Source organism: Tenrec ecaudatus, chromosome 1, assembly GCF_050624435.1.
Source record: "Tenrec ecaudatus isolate mTenEca1 chromosome 1, mTenEca1.hap1, whole genome shotgun sequence".
In the NCBI taxonomy this organism is placed as follows: Eukaryota; Metazoa; Chordata; class Mammalia; order Afrosoricida; family Tenrecidae; genus Tenrec; species Tenrec ecaudatus.
In genome coordinates, this window is record NC_134530.1 from 39,135,334 (window position 1) to 39,160,484 (window position 25,151).

At 47.1% G+C, this 25,151-nt stretch overlaps 1 protein-coding gene across 3 annotated transcripts in view; it reads left to right on the forward strand.

The window, feature by feature from the left end:
• The window catches only part of DNAJC16 (DnaJ heat shock protein family (Hsp40) member C16), a 54,600-nt gene extending 29,702 nt beyond the window's left edge, over window positions 1-24,898 (forward strand). The window contains exons 8-16 of one of the 3 annotated variants that reach the window (XR_012784724.1): window positions 13,758-13,888; window positions 15,865-16,048; window positions 17,640-17,822; window positions 17,967-18,043; window positions 19,927-20,007; window positions 20,109-20,207; window positions 20,927-21,097; window positions 21,547-24,718; window positions 24,825-24,898. Coding sequence is in view for 2 of the 3 variants with exons in the window: in XM_075550939.1 (XP_075407054.1) it covers window positions 13,758-13,888; window positions 15,865-16,048; window positions 17,640-17,822; window positions 17,967-18,043; window positions 19,927-20,007; window positions 20,109-20,207; window positions 20,927-21,097; window positions 21,547-21,949 (1,329 nt within the window). In the remaining variant the exon portion in view is untranslated. Of the gene's footprint in view, window positions 1-13,757; window positions 13,889-15,864; window positions 16,049-17,639; window positions 17,823-17,966; window positions 18,044-19,926; window positions 20,008-20,108; window positions 20,208-20,926; window positions 21,098-21,546 lie in introns of all 3 variants that reach the window. The other 2 variants (XM_075550940.1, XM_075550939.1) reach the window with 2 other exon arrangements.
• The last annotated feature ends 253 nt before the right edge of the window (window positions 24,899-25,151 follow it).

Consider the following 25,151-nt stretch of genomic DNA (forward strand, 5'->3'; position numbering starts at 1 on the left):
CATACTCTTGAGAGTTGTGTGTATTTATCCTCTAGGGGACATTACAAGGCAAATATGCTTACAAAATCACCAGTACAAATGAATGCTCTTCCAGATGCACACGTAACGATAAATCAAGTTTCCCCAGTGGTAAGTGGCTCAGTGTAGGAGCACCAGGTGCCTGTAGCGCTCACTGCCTGGCTTTCTTGGCTGTGTGGTATTTATTTTTTACTTTACCATGTCGTCATTCTCTGGTGGCTTTGGGGCTTCTCCGGGCAGTATCCTAGTTGTTCCGTCTCCCACAGCGCTTTCTGCTTTTATTGCTCTTTCTCCAGCAGCTGCATTCAATCACTCATGGCAGGGGCCACATAGAACTCACCAACAGTGCTCGCGATTAGGGGCTTTAGTGGGGACGATAACGGGTTACAATTCTCAGGATACAGTTGTTCAGTGAGGATAGTCTCTGCTGTGCTACAGGCAGGCCGCTCTGTCTTTGGCCCTCAGCCTCCCTGCCGGCTTCTGCTCTGCGTGTCCAATTTTACAAAGCCTTGGTAGGGCTGCCAATAAAGGCTCAGCGGGCATGCCATTCCACCGTGAGCCTCAAGCTGAAGGCACTCAGTCAGCTCCAGCAATGTGACTCAGCACCTTCAGCTGCTCCGGTTTAAGTGCCCAGAGGTGCCCCACTCTTCAAGCCTGCAGACACTCGGCTCTGTGGCCTGGGGAGTCCCCTGCTCTCTCCTGCTCTGCTCTGGCTCCTCTGCCACTCCTCCGTGATCAAGGCTGGCTCCTAGACCAGTGAGGTTCAATGTGCAGGAATCGTGGGGTCTAGATGATGCTCTCTACTCCTGGCTTTTCTCTCGCGAGTAGTGAGAGTCTCTCCTGCTTCTGAGATACTTGGCTGATTTATACTCGACAGGCTGGCAATCGCAATTAACTTTGGTAATCACTTACCGCTGCCTCAGAATCCAACCACAAGCTTCCCCTACCGTCTTCCCCAGACCCATGAGGGAAAAGAAGGCCATTGGGCTTGACGGCGTAGCAAAGACGGCTGGAAGAGCCACAGTCAGTCGTTCCCCACAGTGCGTTAGTGTACCCAAGAATGCACTTCTTTCAGGGCAGCAAGACTTTTTCAGAAGGTGGTTCACAGACCTCTGAGGGGCTCCCAGAGGCCCCTTCCTCACGGTCTTCACCCCTAAGCACGTGTGGTAAAAGCAGACAAGCAGAAGCAGCATGAAGTTCTCTTCAAAGTCTGCTTCTAACCATGAAGAGAGCTTTCTTTGGTCTAAAGCTGGACCCTCTGGGGCTTGGCCTGTGTTGTGTGCAGACAGCCAGGGGCCCGAGCATGTGGGCGTGGTGAAGCACAAAGGCAGCTCCTGGACAGGGACCTGGGTGAAATTCTTTTTTTTTTTGGACTTGATCTGGACTGGGCTGGGATGTTTTCTTTCTTTGTGAAATTCTTTAAGGCAGGAGTTGGGCATCAGACTATTTGACAGACGTTTTCTCAGAAATGAGTAGACAGCCTGGCACTTCCAGGAAAACACATGAAGGCATTTGTTGTCGGTGATCAAATTCAGACTTGCAAGAAAATTAGAATTTTGAGAAATGTGTATCAGCCATCGTGAGCTGGGCAGCTACGCAAAACTCTGATTGTCTTGCCTCGGGGTTGTCATGGGAATTGTTTGTGTGATAGAGAAAAATGAGAGGGATCAGTGAACCGAGATTGTCTAAATGACCAGTGTGTGTATTACAGAATCATGCAGGCCAAAAAGCATTATTCAGAGTGCAGCATGATTGATGAATTTCCATTTAACAAAATATGAAAGGTTCATTGATCGGATTCTGCTTCCATATAAAAGCCAACCATCAAGAAAACTACCACTTGACAAGTTCTGGGAAGGCATAAAAGATGGATACCCCCAGCTATTTTTTCAAATCTTATAGAATATCCCTCCCTCCCTCCTCCAGCTTTGTGCCTGTGAGGCTAGAGCAAGAACTCGGCACACCCTGCATGTCAGAGCAGATAGGAGAATCCACCTGTCTTTCATATGAAACTGGACAGTAAAGAGATTGACTAGGAATGTCCAACAGTGCTGCTCGCCAAATGGATTTGCTTTGGGAATTTACGTTAGTCCGGGTAGACTAGAGAAAACAAATCCATAGAAACTCAGGTGTATCAGAGAGAGTTTTATATACAAAAGCAATTGGATATTGAGAAAGCATCCCACTCCATTGAGTCCAAGGCCATGAGTTCGATATTAGCCCATATGTCCGATACCAATCTACAAAGTCCTCTTCAGACTCACGAAGCATATGCCATGACACCAAGGGCGGGACGATCACAGGCCAGTGAGTAGAAAGTCTTTGGATCCAGTGGTGTAAGCATCTCAGCACAAGCAGGGATCTCCACGTGGCTCCTCCAGTTCCCAGGGCATGGGGTCTATCACCGTAGTGCCATGTGTCATCAGTAGAGTGTCTCCAAGGGAGTGAGCTGTGTGTGTGACTGTCTCCCACCTCCAAAGTGGAAATACCCCAGTTCCCAGAATTCTCAGGAGAAGGCCATGCCCCCACAGAAGCCTCATTGGCTATCTCCCGATTGACAGCATAGACTCCACCCCTACACTCTTAATCCTCAAATTGACAAATGATTATATAACTACCACAGAATTTTCAGTTATTTTTCATTTATTAAAAAAAATACATGTGTGCATATTTTTAGGAGTTCGTGTGGACTTGACTATTTTTAAGTTTTTCCATTTCATTCGTCATACAGTAAATACCAACAGTTATTACCCACATCAACAAAGGTCTTCAACAATCTGTAAGGGCATGCATTGTCCTGGAACCAGAAAATCTGAGAACTGCTGTTCCCGGGGACCTAGCTGTGAGGTTGCTGAAAGCTAGACAGTACAGCTCAGCTTTCCTAGGCTCTGGGCCTTCCAGAGTGGCAGCAGCCATTGGCATTTCCTCCAGCGCCTAGAGGGAGTGAGTAGAGAAGGCGGGCTCATTGAGACCCGGCCTTTGCATCGCATTTCCCTACCTCTAAGGAGACTGGGCATTTTTTGGCGTTTCCTCTCTGTGTTTTGCTGTTGATGCCCAGGTGCTAGTTCCCCGCTCCCCCACCGCATGCCTCTAGTCGTATCATTTACACAGGTGTCAGATATCGTCACCCATTCTGTAGCTTGTTTTTTAAACTCCTATGCTAACATCCCCCTTTTAAAAATTATTTATTCAAGTAAAAAATACATGTAGGAAAATACGCAAATCAGAAATGTGGAGCCCGGTGAATTACCATAAAGTGCACATTAGCATCACATGATCAAGTTATGAAATGTTATCACATTCCTGGAAGGCCCCCTTTGATTTCCCTCCCAAACACTTCCCCCCTGCCCAAAGGGAAACACTGCCCCATTTCCTAACACTGAAGGTTAGTTTGTGCTGGTTTTTAATTTCACACACATGGACTCATACAGTATTTATCTTGTGAGTCTGGTGTCTTTTGAGATTGTGTTTGAGACACTCATCCATGTCGTGATGTCAAGTTTTAGTTTGTCCGTTATTGTTACTGAAAATTACAAGGTATGAATAAATCATTGTGTGGTTGCCCATTCTGTTACAGATGACTGCTTGGGTTTTTCCAGCTTGGGGGTACTTGAATAATGATGCTGTGAGTTTATTCTTGTATGTCGTGTGTTTTATGAATGTCAGCTCGTAATTTTAAGGTATTCAGATCTCACTGTTTTCCTTGTTTACTTTTAAGGTGTTTCTTGCCTAGACCAGGGTCATAAAGAGATCCTTCTCATAGAGCTTCCGACGCTTTATCATTTCACATTTGCATGTAGGGGTTGAGTCATCTGACAGTAGTCCTGAGAAGCTGGAGAACCAGATCGCTTGCTTGGGTTTGGAAGGAGCCCAGGTGGCATAGTGGTTATGCACTGGGGTGCACGCTGCAAGGTCGGCACTTCTAAATCGCTCTTTGGGAGAAAGAAAGGGCCCGTTACTCTCCATAAAGAGTTACAGTCTTGGAAGTTCACAGGGGCAGTTTACCCTGTCCCATAGGGTCATTTTGAGCCGACTCGATGACGATGAGTTTGGTTTTTGAATTTGGGTGTTTTTTTTGTTTTGTTTTATTTTTTCTCATCTTCAAAAGCATTTTGGCTGGTCTTGCGTACATGCTAACATATATCATTCAACCAAATCAAGAATTCTGTTGAGATTTTTGTTGTATTTATACTGATTCTTTAAATACTTTTTTTGGGTAATAGACTTATTTACCAAATTGAGACTTCTAACTATGAATGTTACATCCGGGTTCTATTGTCTTCATTAGGTCTTCTGTAATATCTCTTAATAAAGTTTTATAATTTTATCTCTTGATATCACATATAAAGGGGCTTCAAAAAGTATATGGGGAAATTCCATTGTCTATTCATTTCACTTTCCACCAACTTTTCTGAGCCCCTCATCTCTAGATCTTTCATTCCCCTGGTTTAGTCCTGTTGTTGCGTGCAGTTGAGTCTGTTCCCACGCATAGCGGCCTCTGTGCAGAATGAAGCGTGGCCCGGCCAGCACCATCCTCACCATCGTCTGCTGAGCCCATGTTTACAGTGACTGGGTCAGTCCATCTTGTTGAGGGGCTTCCTCTGTTTCACTACGCTACTAATCTTCTCTCCTGGTAACATGTCCAAAGTATGTGAGACAGCCTTGCCATCATTACTTCTTTATTTATTTATTTATTTATTTAACAAGACAACATTGCATTCTAACTACAGGCGGCAACAGATGTTATATCAGGGAATACATATGTTTTCACAGGAATGGACGGCATCAGGGGTCTCCATGGCCTCAGTCACTAAGAACAGCTGACTTTGGGCCAAGTGTCTTCATTCCCTGTGGCCGGGGCCTTCCCCATGGCCTTCACTCTGACCTCCTCGGGCATCTTCTGCTCTCCTTCTGTTTCTGCTGGAAACCCTTCGCTCCTCGCCCATTTCTGCGGTCTGCTTCTTGAGTTGTTTCAGGGACTGCGCCCCAAAGCTCCTGCCACCCCTTCCCCAGACCTGCCATCAGTATTTCTAAGAAGCATGCTGACTGTACTTCTAAAAGAGGCTTGTTGGTTCTCTGGTAGCCCATGGCATAGTCACGAGTCTCCACTAATGTCACAATTGAAAGGCACCAATTCTTTGGTCTTCCTTATTCACTGCCCCGCTTTTGCATTTATATAAGGTGATAGAAAATACCTTGATTGTCAAGGTGACTACATCTCTTGCTCTTTAAAACACTTTGAAAGAGGTCTTTGTGCAACAGATTGACCCGGTGAAAAAGTCATTTGACTTCTTCACCGTTGCTTCCATGAGCATTGATTGTGGCTTCAAGCAGAATGAAACCCTTGACGTGTCTGTCCTTTTTCTGTATACCATGATGTTGCTCACAGAGATGCCTGGTGGCACCGTGGGCTAATCAGGGCTGACCACAAGGTTAGTAGTTCTAACCCACTAGTCGCTTCTTGGGAGAAAGATGGGGCTTTCTGCTCCTGTAACGGTTTACAGCTTTGGAAACTCGAACAAGGCACTTCCACTCTCTCCTGTAGGGCACTGAGTTAAAATTGACTCAGTGGCAGTGGGATGAAATTTTTTATACTGTTGAAGAATTTCTTTTTTATTATATTTCTCTTGTTGATGCTAAGTAATACCGTTGATTTTTAATGATTTTATTGACCTGTAATTCACATGTTATACACTGCAGTAGTTCAGTCATGTTTCAAAAGGGGTACAATCAGTTCTAGAACATTTTCTTCCTTCTTGTGCTCGTTGTTAATACAACTGATTTTTAAATATTGACTTTGTATCTAGCAACCTTGCTAAACCTTTTATTGATTTAAATAATTTATCTGTACCATCTTTCAGATTAGCTAAGTACTCAATCATATCTGAAATTCATGACAGCTGGACTCCTTCCCCTCCCGTCCCTCTACTTTGACTTCTTTTCGTACCTTACTGCTGGCGAGGGCCTCAGGGTGGTGTGGAGCGGAAGATCCTTGTTCTTCTGGTCTTTCGTTTGCTTCTGTTGTGGTTTGGGCGAAGGTTTGCACAGCAGTTTCGAGTCCTGTTCAAACAGCGTTGGCACCAGTTGTTCCGTGACATTGGTTCCGTTCTTCCCAGTGTGTGAACATCCTCAGATTCCCTTGTTGATGGCTGGTTTCCATCTTCTCCTTTCCTGGCCCCTTACTTTCTCATCTTTGTGTTAACGTGATCATTGACTGGTCGGTCTCCTTAGGAGACATTTAAAGGAGCACAGGGCTTGGGAGCAGGGTTTTGTGAGTTTCGCTTTAAGGTGTCCTCCAGCCTCTGCTAGTACAGTAAGCCTGTTGGGGTGGTTTGGGTGTGGGTTTTGTGTTTAGAGGGCAGCCTTGTTCTTGGTCTTTTCACACCTCCCCAGTAAGTGTGATACAGGCAGCTTTTCTCTGCATGCCTTTTATTGACTACAATGGCCCCTCTGTTCCAGGCTGATTGGTATTTTATCAAATGTTTTCCCCATCGCATGACATTATCTTACACATTTTCTTCTTTAATCTTACATAATATGCCAAATTATATTGATTGTCCAGTCTAACTTACATTCATGAGGTAAGACCAGTGTGATCACAATTTTGGTTCTCCTTTCGACATGTCGCCTTCACTATATTGTTGACTAACATTTTGTTGAGTTGCAGCTAAGAGGCTTCAAAAAGTTCATGGGGAAAATCCCATTTTTTTAATCATTTTATTGGGGGCTCATACAATTCTTATCACAATCCATACATCCATCCATTGTGTCAAGCACATATATACATTTGTTGCCATCATCATTCTCAAAACATTTGCCTTCTACTTGAGCCCTTAATATCAGCTACTCATTTTCCCCCTCCCTCCCCACTCCCCCCTACCCCATGAACCCTTCATCATTCATAAATTATTATTTTTTCATATATTACACTATCCGACATCTCCCCCAGCCCATTATCTTTAATTCCATTTTCCAACAAACTTCTTGCAGCCTCCTCCTCTGTGTAGAAATGAGAGCATCCTCCAACTTTGCTTCCTCCAGATGCCCACGTTGGGCTTGGCGTCATGAAATGAGTTGGGGGATGGTCTCCTTTTCCATTTCTCAGAAGACTTTGTTTTAGAGTGGATTGTCTTCCTTGAGAATTTGGTAGAAGCATTGTATAAACCAGCTGCACCTTGACCTTCAGGGGTTTTATTTTGTCCTGTTGTCTGTTTTAGTTTTGTTTTTTGATTAAGGAAAGTTTTTTTTCTACTGAAAGTTGTTTTAATGGTTGTAGAACTATTCAGCCAGTTCTTTTGGACTCTTGTTTTACAGAGTTTTCCATGTCACCTAAATTTTCCAAGTTAGACACTTTTTTGTTTTGTTTTTTCAGCTTCTACAATGTAGACAGTGACTCCTCTTTTCATTCTTGATAATGACTATTGGTGTTTTGGGGTTTCATGAACAATTTTACTAGAGGTTTATCAGTTTTATTAGCTTTTTTAAAGAACCGGGTGTTGCTTTGTTAATTATTTTTATTTGTTTTATCTCATTTTACTTTTATCTTTATTATTTTCTTTTTCACTTTTACATTTTGCTGCTTCCTTTCCCCCCATAATTAAAGGGGGTTGTTAGGGAAATTAGCGATTGCTACAAGCCATGGTGAGAAGACAGTAAGGATACAGTCACTGCTCTTTAGCAGCGCCTCTCCTCAGCCAACAGTCGAGTCTGTCTCTGTGCTCAGCTGCTCCTCCATGTGGTCCCTGGGCTTCTGCCTCCCTGGGCCAGGAAGCCGACCAGCTGCTCTGCACCACCGTCTCCTAGTCTCAGGCTGCTCCTCCGCTCTGTCTCTGCTCTGCCTGCTCAGCCGCTGGTCTCAGTGTGGCCTGGATTCTGCTGCCTCCACCACTGCTGGCAGGGATGGCTCAGCCGATGGCTCTTCTTCCTCGATTGTCCCAGGAATGCCCTCACTTTTAAATTCCTGACATGGCTGTTTTCTTTCATTGGTTTCTTTTCCAACAGGAGGGGAAGTCAGAAAGTGTTGTTACTGTGGTCTCAGTTCATACCTGCACAGGTTTGTTCTAAAGTAGCCTGTTTGAACTTGTCTCTGCGCTCAGTGGGGACCCGCAGACAAGTCCTCTCAGTAATACACTTGACGTGGTCTCACTAGGGTCCCTCAGAAAATGGTCAGCCAACACAGTGGTTTCCCAGAGGATCGGTGGGCCAATTAAAACGAGCGCATGGAAAAAAGGAGACAGGATGATCATAATTGCTTATTATAAATAAGCTTTGAGAAAACTGACTGACTGTTAAAAGAAGGAAAAGAAAGCCGAGTGCTCCCGGTGAGGAAGGGCCCGTGAGGGCTGTGCCTGTTTGCATCGCGGCGCGGCACCTGCTCGCCCTTCAAGGGCAGCCGGGCTGTCCCGGGAGAAGTGTGCTGGGTTACCTCACCCCATCGCCTCACAGCCCCTCAGGCTTTTGTAAACGATTTTTTTAAATCTTTTTTATTCCCTTTCTGTTTTTTTTTTAATTGTTTTATTAGGGGCTCATACAACTCCTATCACAATCCATACATCCATCCATGTGTAAAGCACATTTGTACATTCGTTGCCCTCATCATTCTCAAAACATCAGCTCTCCACGTAAGCCCCTGGCATCAGCTCCTCATTTTCCCCTCCTTTCCCACTCCCCCCTCCCTCCAAAAATCTTATTAACATTTTAAACTTGCATTGTTTTTCCTTTCTATTCTTTTTTCTTCACCAGTTTTATTGGCATACAATTGATGTACCATGTAATTCAGTAGTTCAGTCACATCAAGACGAACTGTACAGTCATCACCCCAACCAGTTTTAGATCATTTTCTTCATCCTTACCCTCGTTGTTAACTCCCCGTGTACCCCAACCTCCCCTGCCAGGCCCTCAAGGAACCGTTATCCAGTTACTGTCTCTGTAGATTTACCTGTCCTGCAGTTCACATACAGAAAAACATTTAAACAAAAACTAACAACAATACCAAAGTAAATCAAATAAAAGCCTAAATCAAGAAAAAGCAGAAAATATTAAAAACTAGGACAAATTTAAATAAATCATAAGGGAGATCAAGTGATCTTGGTCCACTTTCTAATGCACTCTGCACGACAGCAAGGCTAATCACACCGGGTCCGTGGTCGGAGGGGTTCTTCACCAGGGCCTTCGTCCACACGTATTTCTCCTTCACTTTCTTTTTTATGTGTAAGAGGAGCTTTATATCAAAGAGTAGTTGTATATTGAGAAAACATCCCAGCCCAGTGCAGCTCACGTCCATAAATCCAGTATTAGCCTATATGTCCAATACCAGTCTATAAATCCATCTCCAGACTCACACAACACATGCAATGACACCAAACGCAGGAAGAGCACAGGCCAGTGAGTAGAAAGTCTTGTGGGTCCAGTGGCGGTGGAAGCATCTCAGTGCTGGCGTGGGTCTCCACGTGCCTCCTCCAGCACCAGGGCTCTGGCTGCCATCAGCATAGCTCCATGTGGCTTCTCAGCAGGAATGTCATGGAGGGTGTGTCCCTCCTCCAGGGAGCAAGACCCACTTTTTTTTTTAAGTGAGACAACTTTAAAATGGTTCAAAAGGGAGATTGAATAAGATAGCATTTTAGCACAACCACATCTGCCATGAAGAACTTTACAGTGCTCTCTGCCAGGCTTCCTTTTGTTCCCAGGACAGAAAAGGCATTTCAAGGAACGTGATTTAAGTCTCTTGTAGTTGCCAAAGTTGCCATTTTGACTTGAGTAAATCTAAGAGCACAGAATTCATTAGAGCGATGGAAATATCTCAAAAGTGCACAAACCTACATGAAGATATGCCAAAAACAATAGCCTCACATTTTGATATATTTAATTGACGTTTCTATGATTTTGATGGCCGCTTGATATATTAATTGACGTTTCTGTTCTTTTTTAAATCATTTTATTGGGGGAATCGTACAACTCTCATCACAATCCATACATACATCCATTGTGTCAAGCACATTTGTACATTTGTTGCCATCATCATTCTCAAAACATTTTCTTTCTACTTGAGCCCTTGGTATCAGCTCATTTTCCCCTCCCTCTCACCCCCTCCCTTAAGAACCCTTGATAATTTATACATTATTATTTTCTCATGTCTTACACTGTCCAACATCTCCCTTCACCCACTTTTCTGTCATCCATCCTCCAGGGAGGAGATTATATGTAGGTCCTTGTGATCGGTTCCCCCTTTCTATCCCAACTTACCCTCCTGGTATCACTTCTCTCTTACTGGTCCTGAGGGATTTATCTGCCATGGATTCCCTGTGTTTCCAGTTCTTATCGGAACCAGTGTACATCCTCTGGTCTATCCGGATTTGTAAGGTAGAATTGGGATCATGATGGTAGTGGGGAGAAAGCATTAAAGAACTAGCGGAAAGTTGTATCTTTCATCACTGACCCTGACTGGTTCGTCTCCTCCCCATGATCCTTCTATAAGGGGGTACAATTGCCTACAGATGGGCTTTGAGTCTCCACTCTGCACTCCCCCTCATTCACAATGGTATGATTTTTTTGTTCTTTGATGCCTGATACATGAGCCTATCAACACCTTGTGATCACACAGGCTGATGTGCTTCTTCCATGTGGGCTTTGTTGCTTCTCAGCTAGATGGCCGCTTGTTTATCTTCAAGCCTTTAAGACCCCAGACACTATATCTTTTGATAGCCGGGCACCATCAACTTTCTTCACCACATTTGTTTATGCACACATTTGTCTTCAGCGATCATATCGGGAAGGTGAGCATCATGGAGTGATGAACAAAGTGTTCTTGTGTTGAGGTAGTACTTGAGTAGGGGCCCAATGTCCTTCTGCTACCTTAATACTTAACATATAACTATATGCACATAGATCTATTTCCCTATCATAATATGTAAATATATTGGCATGCACATGCCTGTGTTTAGACCTCTGTAAATGTACTTGGCCTTCTAGTTCCTTCCTCTATTTCCTTTTACTTTCCTCTTGTCCCACTGTAATGTTCGGCCTTCATTTGGGTTTCAGTAATTCTTCTTGGCTACATTGCCTTTGTTCAAGCCCTACCAGGCATCCTATACTCTCCTTGCAATTGATTTGGATCACTTGTTGTTCTCCTGTTGATTGACACCCCCTTTCCTTTCCCCCACATCACCGTCTCCCGTGTCCCCCCCCTCAATCTGTTGTTTTCTCCTCCAGATTGTTGATCCTGCCTGTCTTATCTAGATAGACCTGCAGGGGTAATAATATGCACAAAAAACAAGACAGAGCAAAACAAAGCAACAAAAGAAAACAAAACAATAATAACAAAATGACAAAAAAGGAAAAGCCTGTAAATAGTTCAAGGTCTGTTTGTTGACCTTTAGGAGTGTTTTCCGAGTGATGGGGTGCCACCCTCTGGCCCCCAAGTCTGTTTTTGGTATTCCCTCAGGACTTCCTTGTGCTCCCCTGCTGTTCTGTCGCACGCCCTTAGTGTTTTCCTTCCGTGTGGTGGGGTCAGATCGCGTGCAATCCCCGCATTGTGTCTCCAGTGTTGTCCCCCGTAGGGCTGTGGGTCAGTGGAGTTTCTGTGATTTTGTAGCAAATTTTTTTATTTACAACTTCCTGCTAAGCACTCTGCTTTATCTGTTTATTTGCATCCCAAAGTTTGCTTTGTGTGTACCTCTTTCCAATTGTGGGGAAATACACATGGCATAAAAGTCATCACTGTGTTTTTAAGTCTACATTTGAGTAGCAAGTAAGTACATTCACAAAGTTGAGCATGTTCACCACCCCAGTGGAAATGCTGCACCGTGAGGCGCAGCTCCACAGCGCTCTCTCCAGGACCCGGGCACCTCTGCTCCCCTTTGTGTCTATGAACTCACCTGGTCCAGGCAGCTCACAGTAAGTAATTTGCCCTTTTGGGTCTTAACCGAGTTTATTCAGCGGTCTGTTGTCCAGGTTTATCCATGTCATAGTACTTACACGGACTTCATTTCAGATGAAATATTCCATTGTGTGGGTATGCAAGGGGCCTTTAGAAAGTTCATGGGAAAATGGAATTTTTTTACCACCTTTTTAGTGCCCTCTCATAGATGCCCTATTCTGTTAATCCATTCTTCCGTTGGTGGACACTTGGATTATGTCCATCTTTTGGCTATTGTGAATAAAGCTTCAGTGAGCATTAGTGTAAAAGTGGTGTGTGTGCGTGCGTGTGTCTTTTTAATGCTTTGGGGTCAGTGCTAAGAGTAGATTTGCTGACTTCTGTGGTTATTTAGGGTTCGGCTTTCTGAGGCAACCTCGCACGTTTGCATGGTGTCCTGCACCATTTCACCTCCCTGTCCGCAGTGCCCAGGCTTCCAGTTCCTCCTCATCCCCAATAGCACTTGTTGGTTTTGTTTTGGCTTGTTTTTGTCAGTCATCCCGGTGTATTTGAATTGGTATCTCCTTGTGGTTTTGATTTGCATTTCCCTAGTGACAATTGAGAGGCGCCCTGGTGGTGCAGTGGTTAAGCATTGGCCTGCGAACTGCAATGTCAGCAGTTTGAAACCACCAGCTGCTCCAAGGGAGAAAGATGAGGCTTTCCACTCCCGCCAAGAGTGGCCGTCTCAGAAACCCACAGGGACAGTTCTCCTCTGCCCTGTAGTGTCGCTACGGGTCAGGACTGGCTCAGGACAGTGAGTTTGGTGGGTTTTGTTTTTTAATGACAAGTGATATTGAGCATCTTTTCATGTACTGATTGGCCACTTGTATAAGTTCTTAAGAGACAAAGTCTCTTTGTGTTCTTTGCCCATTTTTGGATTCAGTTTGCTTTTGGTTGCGTTGAAGGAGCCTGTCTCTTTCTGTAACTGTTCGTTGTGATTCAGGTGAAGATTTACAGAGCAGATCATGAGTGGTAATTTGTACACATTTTGCTTCAGCTCATCGATTCCAGCCCCATCGGTGTGTCGTCGCTCAGTCTGCTGCCTTCTGCGCAGTGTTGCCTGTGTCCTCCTCCTCGCCAGGAGCTTGGCTCTGTGCTGTTGAGCCAAAGAAGTTCTTTATATAAGAGGGCCTCAAAAAGTTCGTGGGAAATTTTCATTCTCTCTCATTCCATTTTTTCCCACAAGCTTTTTGACGTCCCTGACAAATGGTCTGAACTTTAAACCCGTATCAGATGTGGGGCTCACAAGTTGTTTTTCTCACTCTGTGGGTTGTCTTTTCACTTTCTTGGTACAAAAGTTTTGATAAGAGTATTTTTATCAACCATTCAAATGTATGTATTCTTTTATCTGATATGCTTTCTCTTAGATCAGTATATTATTCAGACTACATTTAAAAATATTTAAGCCTGTATGAGTTTCCTAGTGTCGATCTTTATATTGATTTTATATTGAGATTTTATATTGATGCACATTTTGGTCCGAAAACTTAAGTACAGTCTTTTGAAAATGCATGAGCTTTGTTTTTAACCGTTCAATTTGTGTCAAATCCTGAATGAAAATAGCTCTACCTTCCATGTATAATGATTATTCTAACCTGCCAGCATCAAACAGTATGCAAATTTTCGAGTAAAAAAAGCACGCTTGCTCTTTCCTTTGGCCTGAAATAACCTCATTGAAAAGCGCACCCAGGGTTTCTTGGCGCAAACAGATCTAGTTTCGTCTTTGGCTGTGTTACTTTAGGGTCGGGCAGCTGTTTACTCGGCTGAGGGTAAAGCTCATTTGCAAGAAGGAAATCTAATTGGCGACTGCTTCTTGATGTTCCTCCAGGCCCGAGGTATGAAGAAGCAGGTCATCGACGACTTTCTCTCCCAAAACAAGTACCTCTTGGCTGCCAGGCTCACCAGTCAGAAGTTGTTCCATGAACTCTGCCCCGTGAAACGCTCTCACCGGCAGAGGAAGTAAGACTTCAACACTTCCTCTCTGTTTGTCAGTTCCTAGAGGGGCCTGGTGCCATGTACCTTGCAACAAGCCATTACTCTTCATTGATCAAATTGTGACCTCTCGACTGTGACTGTTGGTTCAGGGATCTTAGAACCAAGTTGTCAGACGTGCGAGTCTAGTCCAGGAGTCAGAGAACACCTTCCTGAGACATAACACTTCAGCGGGGAGACCTAGGGAACAAGTAGGTGTTGGCCAGGTGGAGTTGGTAAGGTGTGAGGGCTCCCCATCATGAAGCAGAGAATAGAGTTAACAGCCCCCCCCCCTAAAACACTCCCCCCAGGATGAGTTTTTGGAGCTCTGGAAGATTTGGAGAGGGCCCAGAAATAGCAAGGATAATGACTGAGCCTGGGGAAGCAGGGTACTGAGAAATGTTACAGTAGCTTGATCCTTTTTCAATCAGGCATGTGACAAGCTGAAGCGGTGAGAAAAATGGTTAGTCAAATGGTGGCTGCAAACTGGGGCTGTTTCATCTCTGGAAGGAAAGGCTGCTGATCAAAAAAAAGGAAAGCTACTGATCATACTGTATATACTCGAGTATAAACCAAGGTTTTCAGCACATTTTTATGCAGTTTTTGTAGTAAAATTAGGTGCCTCGGCCGATATTTGGGTCAGCTTATACTATAGTATATACGGTACTTGAAAATATAACTAAAATATAAGGGAGCTCAGAAAGTTTGTGGACAAATAGAACTGAAAAATAATGGGTTTTTTTTCACAAAATTTTTAAGCCCCTTCATATTGTTAAAATAATTTTAATGTCCCTTTTTTACAGAGAAGAAAGGCTTTAAATAGCTATAAAGTAAAATATCCAGAACTATAAGGATTATTGTTTATGTAGCCCTCAAATAAAATCCCTAGATCTAATTACTTCTCTTATCACTGCCCCCAAGAACAGGCCCCAGTGTCTCCCATCATGACTCCCCAGTGCTGTCCGCATGACCCACTGGCCCTTTAAACATGCGAGTCCCACCGAGTCTCTCTCTCTCTTTCTTTCTCTCTCTCTCTCCCTGGAATGTTTCCGTTTTCTCTGTGGCTCACTTAATTCAGAGCTCAAGACTGCCCTCCTCACCACACCCCACACCCCAGCCCCTTGCCCTTTTGCTTAGAGTCTATGCTGACTCAGGGCAGCCCTGTGGGTTTCTGAGGCTGACTGCGTATGGATCAGAAAACTCAGCTTTCTCCCCCAGAGCTGCCGATGTTTTTGAAATGCTGACCATTCGGATTGCAGCCCAGTGCTTACCTACCACACCACCACGGCTCTGTGATGAGGCTTCATATAGAAGAGGAAATGGAAGTTTCCCACAAACTTCTTGAAGCCCCTTTGGATAGGGGGGGGGGTATCTGTCTGTCTCACATGTCACTCACTACCTTTTATAATGCATATATGGATAGGTAGGTGTGGCACTCTTGTCACCTGCCTGTTATGACAAATGACTATCCCCAGTGGTGTATAAGAGTCATGTGGGCACCATGCTTGGCATGTAATAGGTGCTCAGTTAATATTCGGACACGTGAATGAAGAAACCCCGACACTTCCCATTGGAACCACAGCGACAGAAGCTTTTCAGAATGAGGCTCCGTGGCCTCTGGCTGAGCTTCATTCAGTCACTTCTACCTGTGGTGGAAGAACTAAAACAGGTGGCTCTGGAAGGCCTTTCTGAATCAAGGATTCCTGAACCATGGCCTTAAAGGACCTTCCTAAATGGCATGAGGAGTTTGATTTGGGGAGCACATCACCAATATGCAAAAGGAGCATCTCACTAATTGTGCGATCCTCTCCAGGGACTTCCCCAAGTACAGTCCTCAATATACAGAACACGTTTCCTTATGTAAGACCAGAGACACCGCCTCTTCACTGAACCAGTGCTTGTTGCTGCGGGGCGTAGCCCTGGCCCAGGGACTGGTTGTCAACCTCCCTTTCATTGCCATGCAGGTACTGTGTGGTTTTACTGACCGCCGAGACTACCAAGCTGAGTAAGCCCTTTGAGGTGTTCCTGTCTTTTGCCCTGGCCAACACCCAGGAAACAGTGAGATTCGTGCATGTCTACAGCAATCGGCAGCAGGAGTTCACCAACACCTTGCTACCAGACAGGGACACGTTTCAAGGAAAATCGGGGGTAAGTCACAGGGCCTCTCCTGACCCCAGACTCCTCACAAGCACGTGAGCCACCTTCCAAGGTACCTGTAAACCTTCAGCTGGAAAGGCCGCTCTCAACCTGTCTTCCACCCTGATCAGCCCCCAGCCTAGATTTCCAGCCTTAGTCCCCGACGGGTGGCCTCCTTCTTTCTTAATCACTTCCTGGGAGCTCTCACGGATGCCGTAACATTCCACAGTTGTCACTTCAAGCGGTGCTGCACACTTACCACCACATTCTCCTTCACCTCCTGCACATCGGCTCCCCTCTCCTGATCCCACCCCTTATTATTATTATGACGTCTTTTATTATCTATAATATACAGCATATATATGTTTTATATATATATATGTATTTGGGGGGCTGTATCTTACACTATCCATTCACCGCTCCCCTCGAGTGATGTTATTCAGTTACCATTTCCCACCTCTCTTCCCGTACCCTCAGGAAACCGTTACGCCCATTACTTTTGTGTGGCTTTCATGCATCAACAGATATTAATTTTACTAAGGCCCATACGTAGTCTAACAAGGTTAATGAGGTAGAACTGAAACCATAATTGTAGGGGGAGGAAATCCTAAAGAACTAGAGGATAGTTACGTGTTTCCTCAGTGCTTTATTGCACCCTGGATATATCATCGCTTCCTTTTGGGCCTTCTGAGAGGGACTGTCCAATTAGCTTACAGGGGGATTTGGGGTCTCCACTACATCCACGCCCCTTCACATCTTTTTTGGTTGCTTATTTTTGACCTTCTGATACCTTTTCCCACTGACACCTCATGATCACACGGGCTGGGGTGCTGCTTCTACACGGGCTTTGTTGCTTCCCTGCTAGATGGCCGCTTGTCTAACTACAAGAGACGGCCTCTTTGTCATGAGTCACAGTGGAAGCATATCCACCCTTTTCCCTGTCTCAGGCCTGATGTGGCGTCCTAGTGGCTAACTCTTGCTTGAACATAGCCAGACCCACTGCCACTGAGCTGGCTCCACCTCACAGGGACGACTGCCCACAAGAGTTTCTGAGGCTATACATCCTTCTGGGGAAGACAGCCTCATCTTTCTCCAGAGGAGCAGCTGGTGTGTTTGAACTGCCAAACTTGCCGTTAACAGCCCAATATATGACCCACAGCACCACCAGGGCTCCTTAAAGTCTTTAGACCACCAGTCCTATGCTGGGGAAGCCCCACCCACCCGCCCCACCCACCCCTCCACACCCCCCTTACTTCTGCTTCCTTCTCTCCATCCTGAGTGATCCCCACGTCCCCTCCCGGGATTGTCACTGTAGAGAAGGATGAAATTCTGCTCCGACTTTGTCATCGTTTCGATAATTATGGAATCCTCGGTTTGGGGGATCACTCGAAGACAGAGGTTCCCTTTATTGTGACATTAAGTCAGAGGTTAAAGAAGACAGTTTACTGAGAAGAAAGATTGCTTTAACTCTCACCAAAAGCTTTGGAAAGTCACCCAAAAAATAATTTGTCAGTAAATTGTACTCCCGAGGTGGGAGGAACACAGTAAGCTACCATCTGTTGAGACTTGTAATGGTTCCCCCCCCCCCAAATTCACACCCCAGGTGTCTATCTTGGAAAGGCGGAACACCGCGGGAAGGGTAGTCTACAAGACCCTGGAAGGCCCCTGGACTGGCAGTGAGAGCGACAAATTCAGCCTCCTGGGTTATCTCGACCAGCTGCGCAAAGACCCGGCTCTGCTGGCTTCTGAAGCTGTGCTTCCCGAACTGACCGATGAACTGGCCCCTGTAAGCACCAGGGCCCCAAGAGCTTGAGCCGCTGGGCAGGACTGTGGGCTCACAGGGCTGGCAACGGGCATCCAGCCTGGGGGCAGGGGGGAGCATGTCTGTCGCCCAGGGCGTATCCTGACCTGCATCCATGTTCTTCCATAGGTGTTCCTACTTCGGTGGCTCTACTCAGCCTCTGACTACATCTCAGACTGCTGGGACAGCATCTTACACAACAACTGGTAGGCGTGTTGCTGGGGTAGCTGCACACGGGCCCAGGACTTCCCTGCGGACGAGCCGCTCCCCCTCTGACTGCAGTGCATGCTCTGTGTTGGCGACAGTTTCAACAGCTGCCCCCTCGGCTTTCCTTCCAGTCACCACTTATTCGGTGTCCGCTAGGCCTTTCCCACTGGCCAGGAAAGGCTCTCCACATTGCCTTTCCAGACAGCAGTGCCCCAGGCTGCCGGCCCTCCTGCCCCCAGAGCCTGGCCACACAGGGCCCAGTACGTAGACATGCTAGGGGATCGGGGACTGGACGCAAGCCCACTGCCACCACCATGAGACAGAACTCCTGGAGCCGACAGCCGCGTCTTTCCCTGTCTGTGACTCCTGCACCGGGAAAGCAGCCAGCCTAGAGTGGTGTTGTAGGGAACAAGCACTAGACCGCCAGCCCTAGAGGGACTCTTAGAACACGGTCTTTTCTCCTTACTCCTGCTCCTCTGGGCCACGTCTCAATGACCCTGCTCAGAAAGACCATCAATCAAGTTGAGCTTTGAATCAGTGTTGCTCCCTAGATACAGATGTCCATCCATGTTCGTAACTTAAGTCCTTGATTACCTTATTATTTTCTTTTTCAAAATCATTTTATTGGGGGCTCTTACAGCTCTTACACGTTCAATACAATCTATGCATTTCATCCATTGTGTCAAGCACATTTGCACATATGTTGCCATCATCATCTCCAAACATGGTTTTTTAATTTGAGCCCTTGGTATCAGCTCCTTTCTTTCCCTCCCTCCCTCCCTCCCTCATGAACCCTTGGTAATTTTTTTTTTAATTTTTTTTCAAGTCTTACACCAACTGCTGTCTTCACCCCCTTTTCTATAGCTCGTCCCGGGGAGGGGCTTATAAGCCAATCATTGTGATTAGTTCTCCATTACTCCCTCCACTGACCCCCTACCCTCCTTGTATCGCTACTCTCATTATTGGTCCTGAGGGGCTTATCTGTCCTGGATTCCGTGTGTCAGGAGCTCTTATCTGTACCAGTGTACATGCTGTGGTCTACCCAGATTTGTAAGGTCGAATTGGAGTCATAATAGGTTGGAGTGGGGGGGAGGCATTAAAGGACTAGAGGTAAGTTGTATGTTTTGCTGATGGTATACTACACCCTGACTGGCTTGTCTCTTCCTTGTGTCCTTCTGTAAGGGGATGTCCAACTGCCTGCACATGGGCTTTGGGTCTCCCTTCCACCCTCCCCCTCATTCACATGAATATAATTCTTTGTTCTGGGTCTTTGATGCCTGTAACCTGTTCCCTCCAACACCTCGTGATCACACAGACTGATGTGCTTCTTCCATGTGGGCTGTGTTGCTTCTCAGCTAGATGGCCACTTGTTTATCTTCAAGCCATTAAGACCTCAGACACTATATTTTTTGATAGCCGGACACCATCAGCTTTCTTCACCACATTTGCTATGTACCCATTTTGACTTCAGTGATCAGGTCAGGAAGGTGAGCATCACAGAATGCCGGGCTATTAGAACAAGGTTTCTTGGGTTGAGGGAGGACTTGAATAGAGGCTCAATGTCTGTCTGCTACCTTCGTACTTAAAATATAGATTTATGTACATAGATCTAGTTCCCCTTAGCAAAACTCATTAAGGATAGCCCAATTGTCACTGAAATACAAAGCCAAGCAGTGAATTAGAACAGCTAAAATAGCTCTACCCTCCTCCTACCTCTGCCATATCAAAGAGAAAAAAAACTATTGTATGAAATTAGAAAATTTTATTTCTATGAAGAATTTTTAGTGTGGGGCTTATTTGATTTGCTTTAGCTTAAAAACACTCATTGAGACCTCACAGCCACCCGTCGACGACTGACCAGAGTTTGTTACCTTTATTTTAGGCGGGAAATGATGCCCCTCCTGTCCCTGATCTTCTCGGCCCTCTTCATCCTCTTCGGCACTGTCATCATGCAGGCTTTCAGGTATGCGCTTCCGTGGTTTCTCAGGACAGGTTCTGAAAGGTGACTCCGGACCTCTGGGATCATCTGCCTTGTTTTTAAAACTTCTTTTTCTCTTATTTTAGCGACTCCAACGATGAAAGAGAGTCAAGCCCTCCGGAGAAAGAGGAATCTCATCAGAAGTCTGGGAAGACTGCACCCACCTTCAGCAAAGAAAACAGCAGGTGGCGGTGGACAGAGGGGGTTGTCTCTCCCACAGCACCAGGCCCGCTGAGCACTGGCAGTGGAGTAAAGCCATTCGTGGATGGGTAGAGGGATAGATGTAACTGGTCGCTCCATCTCAGATTTAATGAGGAAAGCAGGGAGTAAAGCGACATGCCCCAGACGGCAGGTGAGCCAGAGGCAGGAAGCGGCGTGTCACTGTGACCGTGGCCTTAAACCTGAGCAGGAGTGGCTGGAGGAGAAGCAGACGGGCTGACAGCTGCCTTTGTCACCCTGCCGTAAGGCTGCCTCTTCTCCAGCAGAAAAGCAGCAGCAGGCCGGCTCTGTTGGTCCAGGGTCACAAAATCAGGGTCCTCCCCGTCCCGCCAGTGTGTTAGGCTCAAGAATGTTAAATAGACCCAGCTTTTTAAAAACAGCGTTTCGCTCCCACGTGCTCTTTTTTTCAAGTGATGGCCTTCCTCTAGCCCAGCGGTTCTCAACCTTCCTCATGCCGCGGCCGTTTCTTACAGTTCCTCATGTGGTGGTGCCCCCGCAACCAGAAAATTATCTTCGTTGCTACTTCACCACTGTCATTTTGCGACTGTGATGAATCCGGTGGCCCCTGTGAAAGGGTTGTTTGACCTCCCCCCGTCCCCCCCCCCCAAAAAAGGGTCGCGACCCACAGGTTGAGAACCGCTGCTCTAACCCGATAATCATGTAGCGCCTTGATATTTCTCCACAGCAAGATTCCTAAAAAAGGCTTTGTGGAGGTGACTGAACTCACCGATATGACCTACACCAGTAACCTGGTCCGCCTGAGGCCTGGCCACATGAACGTCGTCCTCATCCTCTCCAGTTCCACCAAGACCAGCCTGCTGCAGAAATTCGCCTTGGAGGTGTACACGTTCACTGGGTACGCAGCGGGGGGGGGGGGGGGGAGGACTCTGGGGGAGGGACGCCTTGACTTGGAGGTACTCTGCCTGTCCGTGAGATCTTGACTGAGCTTCCCATCCCCAAAGTGGAGCCTGCATGGGGGACCTTTTAGCCCCTTTTGACTTCATGTTCTATTGGCTGTGGAGAGGGGAGGAGCGTGAACTAGGGCAGATTCCCCGATCCCTTCCAGAATGGGGACTGCGCTTCCCCGCCTGTGGACCCTCCAGGGACCAGACAGCATGGGAGGGGGGGAGGCTGGAGGCAGACACCTGGCGGCGGTTGCAGAGGCCGTGTGGCCCCCACAGAAGCCCCTCCGTTTCTCTGTGCTCAGACCCCATCTGAGCCACAGCTCCATGCCCGGCCACCTGCACACCTGCACATTGTGGGTCAGGAACAGCCACCACCATCTGCATTCTGTTCCTCCTACAGGAGCAGCTGTCTCCACTTCTCCTTCCTGAGTCTGGACAAACACAGGGAGTGGCTGGAGTACTTACTGGAATTCGCTCAGGATGCGGCCCCAATCCCCAACCAGTACGACAAGCATTTCATGGACCGTGACTACACGGGCTACGTGCTGGCTCTGAACGGCCACAAGAAATACTTCTGCCTCTTCAAGCCCCAAAAAACCGTGGAAGAGGAGGAAGCAGCCCTGGGGGCGTGCGGTGACCTTGACTCTTCCCTCCACCTGGGCGAAGCTCGAGGGAAAGCTTCCTGTGGCCCTGGGTCCAAGCCCATCAAAGGGAAATTGAGCAAGCTGTCCTTGTGGATGGAGCGCCTGTTGGAAGGCTCCTTACAGAGGTTTTACATCCCATCCTGGCCTGAATTAGACTGACAGGATTTCACAGAGAAAACCGAACTCTGACAACTTTTTAACATGCCCTTGTGAACAGGTATTTTCAGGACTCAAAGTGTCCCACGAACAGAGTAGAGATTCTAGATCACTCTTCTAGACCAACAGCTAGAAAAATCTTTCCCTTGGGAAACACCACAAGGTTGAGTTCCTAGATGGGAAGATCTCCTTTTCTGCCCCTCCCCCTCATTTGAATGCCACACTATTTAAATACATGGCCCATCCCACTTCCTTGGTTGTCCCAGTCACATGCACCTCCCACCACAACTCCCCTGCAGCAGTGCCTAGATGGGACCTGGAAGCCTGTTGTGCAGGCCGGTCGCGTAACCCGCTCCTCCTCCGCCCTGCCGTGCGTCCACTGAGGTGCATGCTCCAGCCCTGGGACCACCCGCAGCCACCGTCTGTACCTGCTTCCTGAAAGGGTCTCCGTTCCAAGCCGCCCGACACTTACTGGCTTTTCCACTCGAAAGAACTAACTGGGTATTTTGGGGGTAACCTCCTACGACAGCTCTTTCTCAGCCACCGTTTTGAAAGGAGGCAGGTGTGGGGGTTTGTGTATGTGAGTCTGGTTTTCTTCTCAAGCAAAGGACAGGAAGAGGCAGGCAGTGACGGATGGCCTGAGCCCTGGGGTCCCTCTGCAGGAGTCCTACCTGCCAGCGCCGCCCAGGGCAGGGTCTGCCCAGCGAGGACTGGAATGCCTTGCAGCCATTCCCCGTCTGCTTCCCGACGCCTTTCTGCCTCAGAGGACGTAGGGTGTGGCTCACAGGAGCCATAACGTAGAGATAAGCTGCTATCTATTTGTGAGCCAGTAGATGTTCACCCAAAGTGATTCCCCTGCCAAGGAGCCTGGCCCTCAGAGGCGCTCCTCCCTCCACTGTGTCTCCGTAGTGAAGCACAGACGTGTCTTTGTCTCAAGGAACTTCACGCTGATCAACAACTGTCTTTTGGACCTGTCACCCTCAACGTGCTGTATCTCAAGGCCTCTTTTGTGATGAGGGAGCCAAGACTCTTTCTGGACGCCTGGTTTGCAAAAGGCCTTTTGGTTTCTCCTTCCACTTCTGGCTTCTGTTTTTACAGCTCATTGGAACGGTTCTCACTCTTACTGGCTGCTTCCCCAGGATGCAGTCAGACTGATCAGCAGCAGCCCACTTGCTTGTTTTTTCATCAGGGCGAAACCACCGCTGGGTTTGGACAGCTTCTGGGAGTGGCCTGTTCAGATGTCAAAGCCAACCGCCTTTTGTCAAGCGAAGGGCGAGAACCAGTGCCGGGACACTTCTTACTACATTAGTATTTATTGATTTCAGTCATTGCTTTAAGCCGTTGGCACCCTAGCAAGGTTCAATATTGGGCTACAGCACTTAAGTCAGGGTTACTTCAGCCCAGGAATAACTCCCATAGTCGCACCATCAATAGCTTTGTTTTCAGAGAAGCCACTTCCAGCCGTCTTCCTTCCGTCCGCGATTCTCTAACAATGGCGGACGCCTCCGAAGGCCACACCCAGGCCCAGTAGGAAATGGCCAAGGGATCCATTGGCATTCTGGCTGGCCCAGGCCTCAGAGCAACCCTGGGGTCCTTCATGGCAGGTCATTCATATGAGAAGTATCTTTGTTCTATGGTAGGTTTTTTAATTTGTAGTTTCTGGTACTAATGAAATTCCCCACCTTAATTTCTGAAAACCCCAAGCTCCCCAGACTTGTTCTTGTGGTTAGTATGTAGAGTAGTGCTGTCATAACAGCTGCACTGCCCGCAGGCAGCAGCAGAAGGAAGGGGTGAGAGGCCTGGAAAGAACCCAGTCCTGCGGTTCTCCCCGAGGGTGTGCAGTAGCCTTGTCCCCCAAGAGGACTCCCTTTCCAATCATTTGGGGGCTCTGAAGCCCTTTTCTTTCCCCTGGAACTCTGTCTGTTGGCACCTTCAGCCTCGCCTGAATGCTGTTTTCCTCAGTTTATGACTTTGTGTCGAATGTGGGAGCGACAGCCAGGCTCAGCCAAAGCTACATTTCTCTTTCCAGTGAATGTAATCCTCTCCCACCCCATCTTGGTCTTAGTTCCCTTCCTAGTCTTGGAAGATCTTGAAGCTATCAATATTGGTCTGTTGGTACCGTTCTAAACTGGGTTTGTCGGGTTGATACAGATTCCACGCAAGATGTATCCATTGCGTAGCAGGTAACCAACGTAGAACAAGTCTTTATAGAAATACACTCCTGTTTCAAGGTGCTGTTTGTGTGCAGCTCCGGTGTTGGCGGCACAATATGCCAAGCACAGAGGTCGTCAGCTCCAGCCACGCAAACGCCCTGGAAGCAGGGCTGCCCGGCCTCCGTCGGGTACCATGGCCTCGCGGCCACCACGCACTGACCAGGAAACTGAATGTTTAATGCCCCCTCATGCCCAGCCTAGTCATATCCACCCACTTGTATATACTGTCAGCCTAGCTCATGTTCGGTTGTTACCACCGGGTGGGTCCTCAGTGTCGACTCAGGATAGAGCAGGATGGGATCTGACTGTGTTTGCCGTGTTTGCTTTGTTAGAGAAGAGGCCTTGGGAGCAAACACAAAAACCCGTTCCTTCCTTTCTTTTCTTTTTTTTTTAAGTAAAACTGTTTAAAAGCTGATGCAAAACTTCTTACCAGAGGGAAATGTTACCCGCGCGAGTCCAAAGATCGGACATGGTCCCACGGACACTGGCAGCGGGGCAGGCGGCTGCTGCCTCTGCTGAGTTTGTCAAGGAGGGCCACTGCCCTGGGGTCTAACAGAAGGTGAATATTTTGCACTTTTGATACTCTTCGGAACAAATAACTTATTTGGCAAATTGTGTCTTTTTTTATGTTTGTGTTTTGTTTTGTGTTTTTGTATCGCAAACAGGCCCTGAAGCGGATGTTATTTTGTTTTAAGAACCTCACAGACTGGAAACAGAAATAAACTATTTTGCTGTGTGACGATGGGCAGCGCCTGTGCGCCGGCGGTGACGCGTCTCAGACGCCGGGTGGCGGGGCTGGTGCTGCAGCTCACTTGGCTCGTGCTAGGGCAGCACACCGGTGTGAGCGACGGGCCCTGCCCGGGAGGCTGCAGGGTCTGAAGGATGCCGAGGTGGGCCAGGGGCCAGTAGAGGAAGCTCTTTGAGGGCCTTCTGGGGCCAGCTGACTAATCTTATCCGGCCCAGACAAACGTCCCCCGTGCAGTCCTGGTGTA